The following is a 12,582-nucleotide window of genomic DNA, read 5'->3' as shown; positions in this document are numbered from 1 at the left end:
AGAGGACCGCTGGTTTGAAAGAGGGGTCAAAGAGGCCATCTGGGTCAAAGTTGAACAGAGGGGGAGGGATACCGCACCGTCTATCTCCAATCTACAACACAGTCCCCACCCATTTGCACCACTCAGGTGACCCTGAGCACGCAGATAAACCTCCAAGTGGCCTCAAGGGCTCTCTAAAAGGATGTGAAGGACCAGCTCTCTGCAAGGAGTATAAATCCTTGCATTCCCCACCATCCCAGTCAGAGCTGAAGAAGCTTCTGGGATGAGAAGCGAAAGGTCTTCAAAGAAAAACAAGAAAGTCCAGTTGCCTCTTGAAAAAGCACCTTTGGAAGAAGGATAAAAGGGAAAGAGGAAGAGGAGGAGGAGGAAGGGAGGGAAAGAAGGAGAAGGAGAAGAGAGAGAGAGAGAGAAAGAGAGAGACACAGAAAGAAAGAAAAGGAGGAGGAGGGGGAAAGGAAAAGGACGAGGAGGTGAAGGATAAGAGAAAGGGAGAGAAAGAGGAAGAGGAAGAAGGAAGAGGAGGAGGAGGCCTTTTCAAATGGCCTCAATGACTCTCTAAAAGGAGGCAAAGGACCAGCTCTCTGCAAGGAGTATAAATCCTCCCATTCCTCACCATTCAGTCAGAAGCTGAAGAAGCTTCTGGGATGAGAAGCAAAAGGTCTTCAAAGAAAAACAAGAAAGTCCAGTTGCCTCTTGAAAAAGCATCTTTGGGACAACCATGACCTGGAATGACTGAGAATCTACATAGAAATCTGTCTGCATATGCCTTTATGGGAGGGAGGAGGTGGCCTCCTCTGCCTTAAAAAAAATACGACGCCGATTTATTTCACAACAAAAAGGAAAGCCAACACACGGTCAAGGAGTTTGTTTTCAGAAAATTAAAAAGGTTTAAAAAAAGGGCAAGTGAGCCAATGGAGAATCTCTTGAATGCATATTGGAAGATGGCTTCTGTCTAGAGAAGGAAAATAAAATTTGGGCCCCGGGCCATCCTCGAGAATTACAGAGTTTTAATAAATGCATGATTCGGATGGCTTGCTATTTTGAATGCAGGTAATCCTGGATGCAGGACCTCAACGGAGTCCCAAATTTAAGTAAGACGGTTTGTTACATGAGTTTTGTCCCATTTTACGGCTTCTCTTGCCGCTAGTTGTGAAGTGAATCACTGCAGTTGTTAGGTTAGTTCCTGCTAATGAAAAACTGAATTATGTTTAAAGACTAATGAAAGACTGAAGCAAGTTTAATGTCCTTCAGCGCCATCTGTTGGCCATTGCTAAAAAGAGACTCCCTGGATATAGATATAAGCTACCAAAGGATAGAGTAGAATAGAATAGAATCATGATAGGAATAGGAATAGGAATAGGAATAGGAATAGGAATAGGAATAGGAATAGGAATAGGAATAGGAATAGGAATAGGAATAGGAATAGGAATAGGAATTGGAATTGGAATTAGAATTAGAATTAGAATAGAATAGAATAGAATAGAATAGAATCATGATAGGAATAGGAATAGGAATTAGAATAGAATAGAATAGAATAGAATAGAATAGAATAGAATAGAATAGAATAGAATAGAATAGAATAGAATAGAATCATGATAGGAATAGGAATAGGAATTGTAATAGAATAGAATAGAATAGAATAGAATAGAATAGAATAGAATAGAATAGAATAGAATAGAATAGAATAGAATAGAATAGAATAGAATAGAATAGAATAGAATAGAATAACAGAATAGAATAGAATAGAATGGAATAGAGAATAGAATAGAATAGAATAGAATAGAATAGAATAGAATAGAATAGAATAGAATAGAATAGAATAGAATAGAATAGAATAGAATAGAAGAATAGAATCATGATAGGAATAGGAATAGGAATAGGAATAAGAATTGTAATAGAATAGAATAGAATAGAATAGAATAGAATAGAATAGAATAGAATAGAATAGAATAGAATAGAATAGAATAGAATAGAATAGAATAGAATAGAGCTGGAAGGGACCTTGGAGGTCTTCTAGTCCAGCTCCCCACTCAAGCAGGAGATCCTATACCATCTCAGACAAGTGACTGTCCAGCCTCTTCTTAAAAGCCTCCAGCGATGGAGCGCCCACGACCTTTGAAGGCAAAGCTGTTCCACTGGTTAATTGTCCTCACTGTTAGGAACTTTCTCCTTAATTCCAGGTTGCTCCTCTCTTTGATCATGTTTGCAAGTGAAGAGCCACTAATCCTCTCGTAAGTTTGAGGCAGCCCCCTCAAACATTAGGACACTTCATCCATGCCACCCCTAGTCCTTCTCTTCATTAAACTAGACATACCCAATTCCTGCAACCGTTCTTGGTATGTTTTAGCCTCCGGTCCCCTGATCATCTTTGTTGCACAAAGATGCTCTCCTTTTTTCAGAGTCTCAACATCTTTTTTTGTATTGTGGTGACCAGAACTGGATCCAGCACTCCAACTGCACTAGGTTTGCTACCTTGAGTTGGTAAAGTGTACGTGAGGATGCTGAAACGTAAGACTTGGGATGGTGGTGGTGGGGGATATATGAGATCTCACAGGATTTCAGGGTGTGTTCATTGAATTTGTGGAATTTGAGATAAACGTTTTTTGTTCGGAGCTAGGGGAGAAAGAATAACCATAGGATGAAACCAAAGTCCAGGAAAAAAATATTGTCTTATTCTGGTTTCCTTCATCAATGAATGTTGCAATTCTATATCTATTTATGTGGAGACAAGTACATTGAACTCATTAGGATGTACCTCCAGAACAGACATGTTTGCTCTTAGATTCTCTAAATTTAGTCCACATTTTACTCCAAATTTTAGTTTGTGGTCCTGAAGAAATTTCCTTTTACCCTCTATTGCTAAATAAACCATCAGATCATCCAGATCAAAATTACCCAGAATATGGTGGTTAAGGTACAAATATTTCTAAATGATGGTTTGTCAAAACACAACAATGCTTTCCCTTGATCTTCCATGGTAGTTCTCTGCATTAAGCCCAACAAAGAAAAATACACACACACACACACATATATATATACAGTGCTTTTTTGTCATAGAATGCATCTGCACCTTTTTTCAATAGATTTCCCAAGCTTTAAAAATAACTTTTGAAAATTTGATGTTTGATCCATGGGGACTTGAATCGCCCTGACAAGCGTAGCAGGTTGGCGGCAAAATCATTAAAACGGTGCATGCGAGCTGCTTGTGTGTCGAGTCCAATGCGTGTGTACTTCGTCTGTGCTGGTTGTGATGGTGCTGCTTGGCTTGTGATTGGTCATGTGATTGGTCGTGTGGTTTACTGCAGGCGGCGACAGTTATGTTTTGTTACAAAACTGATACGTGTGGGTGTGTATAGTGATTGACTATGTGCAAAAGGTAAAAAAAAAAATTAAAAAATCATTGACGAATTGAAAATCTTTTTTAAAGTTTTAGTGTGTAAAAGTATGACCCCCAAATTTAAAAATGAAAAAAAAGACTAATTACTTCTCAACCACTGGTCCTGCTAAGAACTGAATATATATATATATATGTATATGTATATGTATATGTATATGTATATGTATATGTATATGTATATGTATATGTATTTGTTGTTGTTAGTTGCGAAGTCGTGTCCGACCCATCGCGACCCTATGGACAATGTTCCTCCATTATATGTATATGTATATGTATATGTATATGTATATGTATATGTATATGTATATGTATATGTATATGTATATGTATATGTATATGTATATGTATATATATGTATATATATATGTATATATATATGTATATATACATACACATACAGTATGTGTGTGTGTGTATGTACGTATGTATATATATGTATATATATGTATGTGTGTGTGTGTGTGTATGTATGTGTGTGTATATATATATGTGTGTGTGTGTATATATATATATATATGTACAGTATATGTATATGTGTGTGTGTATGTGTGTGTATATATATGTATATATATATATATATATATATATATATATATATATATATATATATATATATATATATATATATATATATATATATATGTATATATATATATATATATATATATATAAAGATTAATAAGATGTGAGTTCTGGCACCTTTTTTTTTACAAAAAAGCACTGCATATATGTGTTTGTGTTTGTGTGTGTGTGTGTGTGTGTATTTGGATACCTATTTCCAATCTTCTGGGCACTGTGATTTGGGGTAAGGGGGATGGAGATAAGTCCTTGACTTAAAATCATTTGAAATTACAAGTCAGATTCATTTTACAACCCTGTTCCTAACTTACAACCTCAGTGATTTCACTGAACAACTGTAGCAAGGAAGCTTGTTAAATGGAGCAAAATGCACTTTACAACAGTCGATTAGCAACAGAAACTTTGGGCCCGGTTGTACTCTATTCCCTCTGCTTTTTCCATGAGGGCGAAAAACCCACCTCACTATTGTTTTTCTCCTTTTCTCCTCAATCTAATAGAAATCAGTAGAAACAGCTTGGAAGGTACTGTAATTGTGATTACTTGCTAATATCTGTGGACAGAAATAGAGCTGGGAGAATAGGACTACAAGCCGATTACGGAGATAATAGTCCTCTTGACATTTATTTTCAATTTTCAAATGCAGTATTATGCCATGGCATCGATTGAGTAAATTACCCAGCTAAAAGATTGCTTTATATGTTTTTAACGGTTTCTCATCTCATCTGCATATATTCCACAAATAAGACAGAGGGAGAAACAGCTTTTTTTTTTTTTGAAAACCTAGGCTGAAGTTAAGAGAAAGAAATGCGTTCTTAAAAATCTTTTATGGGGGACACAGTTCTAGAAATGTATGTGATTTAGATGCAATGGTGAAAAAAATAAGGTTGAGGCAACAAAAACCAAATGCACAGGTGTAGTATAGGTGGTAACTTGCTCAATAGTAGCAACTGTGAGAGGGATCTCAGAGTCCTAGCGGACAATCACTTAAATAGGAGCCAGCCCTGTGCTGCAGCTGCTAAAAAAGCCAACACAGTGCTAGGCTGCATTAACAGAGAGACAGAATTGAGATCATGTGAAGTGTTAATACCACTTTACAACGCCTTGGTAAGGCCACACTTGGAATACTGCATTCAGTTTTGGTCACCACGATGTAAAAAAAGATGTTGAGACTCTAGAAAGAGTGCAGAGAAGAGCAACAAAGATGACCAGGGGACAACAAGAACAACAACAATAATTTCACTGGATCTGGGAGTTCAATTGAATCTAATTTTACATATTTAACTTTAAAACAGAAGCCGGAGCTTTGATTCATAGGTAACGGTAAAGGTTCCTCCGCACATGCATTCTAGTCGTTTCCAACTCTAGGGGCCGGTGCTCATCTCCGTTTCAAAGCCGAAGAGCCAGCGCTTGTCCGAGGATGTCTCCGTGGTCATGTGGCCGGCATGACTAGACGCCAAAGCCGCACGGAACGCTGTTACCTTCCCACCGTGGTGGTCCCTATTTTTCTACTTGCATTTTTACGTGCTTTAGAACTGCTAGGTTGGCAGAAGCTGGGACGAGTAACAGGCGCTCATTCTGCTACGCGGCACTCAGGATTCGACCCGCCAAACTGCCGACCATCTGATCGACAAGCTCAGTGTCCTAACCCACTGAGCCACCGCGTCCCGGATTTGATTCATAGGCACATTCAAAAAGGAGCACTGATTCATAGCTATTGAACCCATAATTCTGGTTGACAAAACGTGGTATTACTTGCCTGGGCAGGAACCCTTTTGCTCACGTTGATCATAGACCACATTCAGCAACTGGCAGGAATTTTGGAGAACTTTAGTTGTGAACTCCAAGTGTTGACCAAGAGTTTTGACCAGAACCAGAAGGAGCGGAGTTAGTTGTGATGGATATTCCGTAATCTTCTCGCCCTCTTGATGATTCCCTATCAGAAGAGTTTTGTTTAACCTCAGATTGTAATCCTGGATCTCCTCCAGTATGTGATCTGGATGGCTGATGATGGTTTCCATGGTTTCCCTGACAAATTCTTAAACTGATAGTGAATTTCTGCACCCACCCCCCAGTTTTACATCAAGACAAAACGTCAACCTTTTTCTTCTTTCCAACCAATTCTGTACAGGAGTCCTCCCTTGCAAGACAATACCAAACGGGCTGTTGATGGCAAATAGTTACTAGGTGACAAGCAGGTGTGGCCTTCTCAGAATGAAGCTCAGAGTATTAATGTGTGGATTTGTTTACAGGTAAGGATGGGCCTTAAAAGGTGAACTGATGACATTGCTACCTTTGGAACAACAACAGTTACCTTAACAACTGTGGCAAAAAAAGGTTGTCAAATGGGGGTAAAACTCACTGAACAATTTGGGCTGAGTTGTGGACCACCTGCATCGTGTATGTTCAAAGCCCAGGGTTACTTATAAAAACAATAAAAATAGGTTAACATAACATTTAAAATAAAGAAGAATCCTCTAGAGCAGGGGTAGGCAACCTCGGCTCTTTTATGACTCGTGGACTTCAACTCCCAGAATTCCTGAGTCAGCATGGCTCAGCTTGGAAACCTCTCCCTTTCACCTCAGCATGGCTGGCTCAGGAATTCTGGGAGTTGAAGTCCACAAGTCATAAAGCGGCCTAGGCCAGGAGTAGGCAACCTCGGCTCTTTTATGACTCGTGGACTTCAACTCCCAGAATTCCTGAGTCAGCATGGCTCAGCTTGGAAACCTCTCCCTTTCCCCTCAGCATGGCTGGCTCAGGAATTCTGGGAGTTGAAGTCCACAAGTCATAAAGCGGCCTAGGCCAGGAGTAGGCAACCTCGGCTCTTTTATGACTCGTGGACTTCAACTCCCAGAATTCCTGAGTCAGCATGGCTCAGCTTGGAAACCTCTCCCTTTCCCCTCAGCATGGCTGGCTCAGGAATTCTGGGAGTTGAAGTCCATGAGTCATAAAAGAGCCGAGGTTGCCTACCCCTGCTCTAGACCGTCAGGCTGAAATAAAGGATCTTTCAATTACGCATGGAGCCCAAATCTAGTAGGATAAAATGTAAGACATTATCAGTAATTGTTGCCTAATTTTCCAAGGCTGCAATGAGGTTTTTTGTTTTTTTACTATTTAAATCTGGTGTTCTGTGGATGAAACTCATATTGAGCAGTTACTTCACCAATTTAGCAGTGACCAGGCAAAGGAACTCCATATTTTTTTTTAAAAAAAGAAATACTTGAACGGTATTTGATTTGAAAGCCTGGCGCATCTGTTTTGCTTTACTGTCTGGTCGCTATGTGATGTGCTGTAATCTTCTTGTGCTGTTTTTGGGTCAACCTTTGATCCTTTTCCTGTAGCCGGAAGCCTTTCAAGGCACTTGGATTACAGCCCTTAACAGTTATTATTTCTTATCTCAAGGCCTTAAACCCTTTACCTTGAGTCCAACTTGTTGCAGATAATGGAGCAGGCCATTTAGGTTTTCTCCTACCCATGTAACTTTCCGTATCAAAGTGTGTCCCAAATTCATGTTGCTAAGTGAAAGGTTTGTGAACGGAGTTTTGCCCCCATTTTGCGACTGTTAAGTTAGCCAGCAAATGGTTCTTTGATTTACTTTCTGGATACAAGGGAGTGTAAAAGTTGCACAAACGGGAGCTGTTAAGGCTCGAATCTGTAAAAATGGGGCTTCATTTAGTAGCCTGGTTACAAATGCACTAAACCAGTCCCTAAGAGGAAGGCGTATTGGATATGTTCACTGCCTTGAGTTATTTATTCGGTAATAAAGGTGGGAAAAGGGAAAGAAAGAAAGAAAGAAAGAAAGAAAGAAAGAAAGAAAGAAAGAAAGAAAGAAAGAAAGAAAGAAAGAAAGAAAGAAAGGATAGAAAGAAAGAAAGAAAGAAAAAGGAAGAGAAAGGAAGAAAGAAAGAAAGAAAGAAAAGAAAGAAAAAGAGAAAGAAAGAAAGAAAGAAAGAAAGAAAGAAAGAAAGAAAGAAAGAAAGAAAGAAAGAAAGAAAGGGGAGGGAAAGAAGGTAGAGAGGAAGGGAAGGAAAAAGGGAAAAGGAAAAAGGAGAGGAAAAGAAAGAAGGAACAGGAAGGGAGGAAAAAGAAAAAGAAGGAAGGAAGGGAGAGAGGGAGGAATAAAGGGAAAAAAGGAAGGAAGGAAGTTAGGAAGGAAGGAAGGAAAGAAGAAGAGAGAAAGGAAGGGAAAAGAAAGAAGGAATGGGAAGGAAGGCAAAAGGAAGGAAGGGAGAGAGGGAGGGAGGGACGGACGGAGAAGGGGTGGAAAAAAGGGGAAAAGGAAGGGAAGGAAGGAAGGAAGGAAAGAAGGAAAGAAGGAAAGAAGGAAGGAGGAAGTGTAGGGTAGATAAAGGAAAAAAGGAAGGGAGAGATGGAGGAAAGGGGAAGGAAGGAAGGAAGGAAAAGAAGGAAAGGGTGGAAGGAAGGAAGGAAGGAAGGAAAAAAAGAAAGAATGGGGAGAAAGGAAAAAAGAAAGGAGGAAGGTACAAAGGGAGGGAGGGAGGAAGGGAAGGAAAGAAGGAAGGGGAAGAAGGAAGCTTAAGAAAAAGAAAGGAGGGGAAGAAAGGAAAAAGAAAGAAGGGAGGGAGGGAGGGAAAAAAGAAAGGAAGGAAAGAAAAGAAGGAAGGGAGGGAAAAGAAAGAAGGAATGGGAAGATAGGAAAAAGGAAGGAAGGAAGGAAGGGGAAACCTCCTTCCTTCCTTCCAGCTCTGCAGAGGAGGCTTCGGAGCGCCGCCTGCCTTGCCCGGCCTCTCTCGACCTGTGGAACTTCCCACGGGCACCCCCCCCCTTGCAGCAGAAGCAGCGCCCCCCCACCCCAAAAAAGAGCTCCTCCGCCCCCAGCCCTGGCGGGGAGGGGGGCGTCCAGGTGGCTCTCCCGCCCTTCGGCTGTCCTTTGGGCGGCGTCTGCCTGGCCAGCCCAGCCCAGCCCTTCCCTTCCCGGGCCGCCTTCCCGAGGCCGGCGGAGGACGGGCCCGGCCGGCAACAAATCAGGAAGGAGAGAGCGAGAAAGGCGAGAAAGAGAAAGCAAAGGCGCGGACGGGCTCCGAGCCACTTCCTTCCCCTTCCCTCCCCCCCCCCACCGTCGCCAGGTCTGCGCCTCCCTCGCCAGAGCCGCCAGGTAAGCTGCGATGGGCTGCGTTCGCACGACCCTCCGGGAGGGGGGAAAAACCCGTGTCCTCCCTCTCTCCGACACACCTGGAAGCCCGGAAGGGTGTGTGTGAGAGAGAGAGACGGAGAGAGAGAGAGGCGGGGGGGGCAGGGAGAGAGAGAAAAAGAGAAAGAGTGAGAGAGAGAGAGAGAGAGAGAGAGAGAGAGAGAGAGAGAGAGAGAAGGAGGGAGGGAGGGAGGGGAGAGAAAGAGAGAGAAGGAGAAAGAGAGAGAGAGAGAAGGAGGGAGGGAGGGGAGAGAGAGAGAGAAGGAGAAAGAGAGAGAGAGAGAAGGAGGGAGGGAGGGGAGAGATGAAGAGAGAAAAACAGAAAGAGAGAGAAGGAGAAAGAGAGTGAGAGAGAGAGAGAGAAGGAGGAAGGGAGGGAGGGGAGAGACGGAGAAAGAGAGAGAAAGAGAGGAGAAAGAGAGAGTGAGAGAGAAGGAGGAAGGGAGGGAGGGGAGAGAGGGAGAGAGAAAAACGGAGAGAAAGAGCGAGAAGGAGAAAGAGTGAGAGAGAGAGAGAGAAGGAGGAAGGGAGGGAGGGGAGAGACGGAGAGAGAAAAACGGAGAGAAAGAGCGAGAAGGAGAAAGAGTGAGAGAGAGAGAGAGAGAGAAGGAGGAAGGGAGGGAGGGGAGAGACGGAAACAGAGAGAAAGAGAAGGAGAAAGAGAAAGAGAGAGAGAGAGGGAGGGATGGAGGAGAGACGGAGGAAAAAAACAGAGAGAAAGAGGGAGAAGGAGAAAGAGAGTGTGTGAGAGAGAGAGAGAAGGAGGAGGGGAGAGACGGAGAGAGAAACAGAGAAAGAGAGAAGGAGAAAGAGAGAGAGGGAGAGAGAGGCAGGGAGAGAAAAAGAGAGAGAGAGAGAGAGAGGGAGGAAGGCAGAGACAGAAAAGTTGGAGCAACTTTTACGCCTCTGTGCTGATCTCAAAAAACGGTGCTTTTTGGTGCTGGCTTTGTGGCTGAACGGGATCCCGAAGGTGCTTTGCCACGAGGCGACTGGACTTTCGTTTCTTTTCAGCTCAAGAAGCTTCTCGCAGGAGAAGCGAAACATCTTCAGAAAAAGAGAGAGAGAGAGAGAATGAGTGAGAGAGAGAGAGAGAGAGAATGAGTGAGAGAGAGAGGGAGAGAGAGAGAGAGAGAGAATGAGTGAGAGAGAGAGAGAGAGAATGAGAGAGAGAGAATGAGTGTGTGTGTGAGAGAGAATGAGTGAGAGAGAGAGAGAGAGAATGAGTGAGAGAGAGAGAGAGAGAATGAGTGTGTGTGTGTGTGTGAGAGAGAATGAGTGAGAGAGAGAGAGAGAATGAGTGAGAGAGAGAGAGAATGAGTGTGTGTGTGTGTGTGAGAGAGAGAATGAGTGAGAGAGAGAGAGAGAGAGAATGAGTGAGAGAGAGAGAGAGAGAATGAGTGTGTGTGTGTGAGAGAGAGAGAGAGAATGAGTGAGAGAGAGAGAGAGAGAGAATGAGAGAGGGAGAGAGAGAGAGAGAGAGAGAGAGAATGAGAGAGAGAGAGAGAGAGAGAGAGAGCGTCCAGTCGTCTCCTGAAAAACAGAACAAACCCACCCCCGCCTTTGGCCCAGCCATGACCCTGGATGACTGAGAATCTCCAGAGAAAAGATCTGGTCGCCTGGGATTCCGTTGGGAAAAGGAGACGGGTGGCTCTCTGCACAGCTGTAATGGATTTGCCTTTTTTCTTTCCCCCCCCCCCCCGCTCTGGTTGGCTTGAGAGAGCAAAGCAGAGCCGGGACCTTTGATAGGGGATCCTTGATGCTGTCTGAATCAGAATCAGAGTAGAGTAAATCTGGAAGGGACCTTGGGAGGTCTTCTAGTCCAGCCCCCCTGCTCAAGCAGGAGACCCCAGACCATCCCAGACCAGTGACTGTCCAGTCTCTTCTTAAAAACCTCCAGAGATGGAGCGCCCACAACTTCTGGTGGCAGGCTGTTCCGCTGGTGAATTGTTCTCCCAGTTAGGAAGTTTCTCCGGAATTCCAGGTTGCTTCTCTCCTCGTGTTCGGGGGGTTTCCTTCTGGATGTTTGTCGTTCACTTGGGCAATGAAAACACCCAAACTCAGAGAGCACCAAGGACCCCAAAGTTCAACCCCGAACTGCAAGCACAGGTGGTCCCCAACAGCTCATTTAGTGACCGCTTGAAGTCACAACGGAGCTGAGAAAAAGTGATTTATGAGCGTTTTTCCGCACCGATGACCGTTGGCAGCATCCCCGTGAACGTGGATGCTTGGCAACTGACATGTACTTATGACGGTTTCATTGTCCTGGGAGGGTGGGGTCACTGGATCCCCTTTTGCGACCTTCTGACAAGCAAAGTCAAGGGGGAAGCCAGATTCATTTAACAACTGTGTTCACTTTACGAAGCCCAAACTTGCTTAGTTCATTAACTGTGGTCTAATTGGTAGCTGGAGAATTCAGCCAAATTTGCACTTCGAGAGAGTAAAACTACAAGGTCAAAAATGAATCAAAGTTCTAGACACGTTAAATACACCGATGGCACCTCACCTCTCTCTTTTAAAAAAAATAAATAAATCAGAATTTCATACAAAAATAATTCTGGCATAAAACCTATGTGGATTTTTTAGTCGTTTTCTCTAACCGTATATGTATCCTTGACCAAAATCTTTTGGCTTTAGGGCACGTCCACCAAAGATGATAATATGTGCCTGGTTTTTGTCTACATTTCCAACAATTACGTATTTTCAAACATTTTCGCTAACCTCACGGGTGTTAAGTGCCATCTGTCAAACATTTTGTATAGTTTTTCTTTGTAAGTCACCGCCTCTCCATCAGAATTTTTTTTTTTGAGAAAATGTTATTGATTTTCCAGTTTTACATTTCAATATTTGAAAAGCAACGTGGTGGCTGAGTTGGTCAATAATTCAGTAACGTACAAATATCTTTAGTACAGATCTCAAACTATTACATTAAATGTTTCCTCTCTTTTCCCCTTAGTATTTACTGCCTCATATTTAAATTAATACAATTCTTATATCAGATAAATAAAAAATAACTTTCTTACATTCAACTATAACTTTTTCTTTATACATATCCTAGTTGTTTTAACATTCAGTCTTTTTAGACAATCAATGTCCTGGTTGGTTTTTCCCAATTTTTAATGTCCCATTAATATTTAAATTTAACATTTAATATTTATAATTTCTAAATTTTAAATAACCCCAATTCCCTTTATCACAATTCATCACAAGATCTAATGTTCAGGATACACGTCTTATCTATTTGAATTTTCACCATCTTACATCAACTAATTAATAATACAATATAATATTCTTATTTTCTGGCAATTTCCAAATATCTTAAATTTTGATCACCTGACCCTGGGGATGCTGCAATGGTCATAAGTGAAAAAAAAACAGCCGTTAAGTCACTTTTTCCACTGCCATTGTAACTTTGAACGGTTGTATGTTGAGGACTGCCTGCCTGACTTCCCACCACTGG

General features: G+C 42.2%; 1 protein-coding gene across 1 annotated transcript in view; it reads right to left on the bottom strand.

The window, feature by feature from the left end:
* Positions 1–5,994, bottom strand: part of DTHD1 (death domain containing 1) — a gene marked incomplete at both ends in the record, with an annotated part of 30,924 nt that extends 24,930 nt beyond the window's left edge. Inside the window, one exon of the mRNA XM_081333309.1 lies at positions 5,757–5,994. Within this exon, the coding sequence (XP_081189435.1) occupies positions 5,757–5,994 (238 nt within the window). The remainder of the gene's footprint in view (positions 1–5,756) is intronic.
* Between the last annotated feature and the right edge of the window lie 6,588 nt (positions 5,995–12,582).

Source organism: Vipera berus, assembly GCF_964194415.1.
Source record: "Vipera berus genome assembly, chromosome: 7".
Classification (NCBI taxonomy): Eukaryota; Metazoa; Chordata; class Lepidosauria; order Squamata; family Viperidae; genus Vipera; species Vipera berus.
This window is presented reverse-complemented; position numbering and strand designations above follow the sequence as displayed.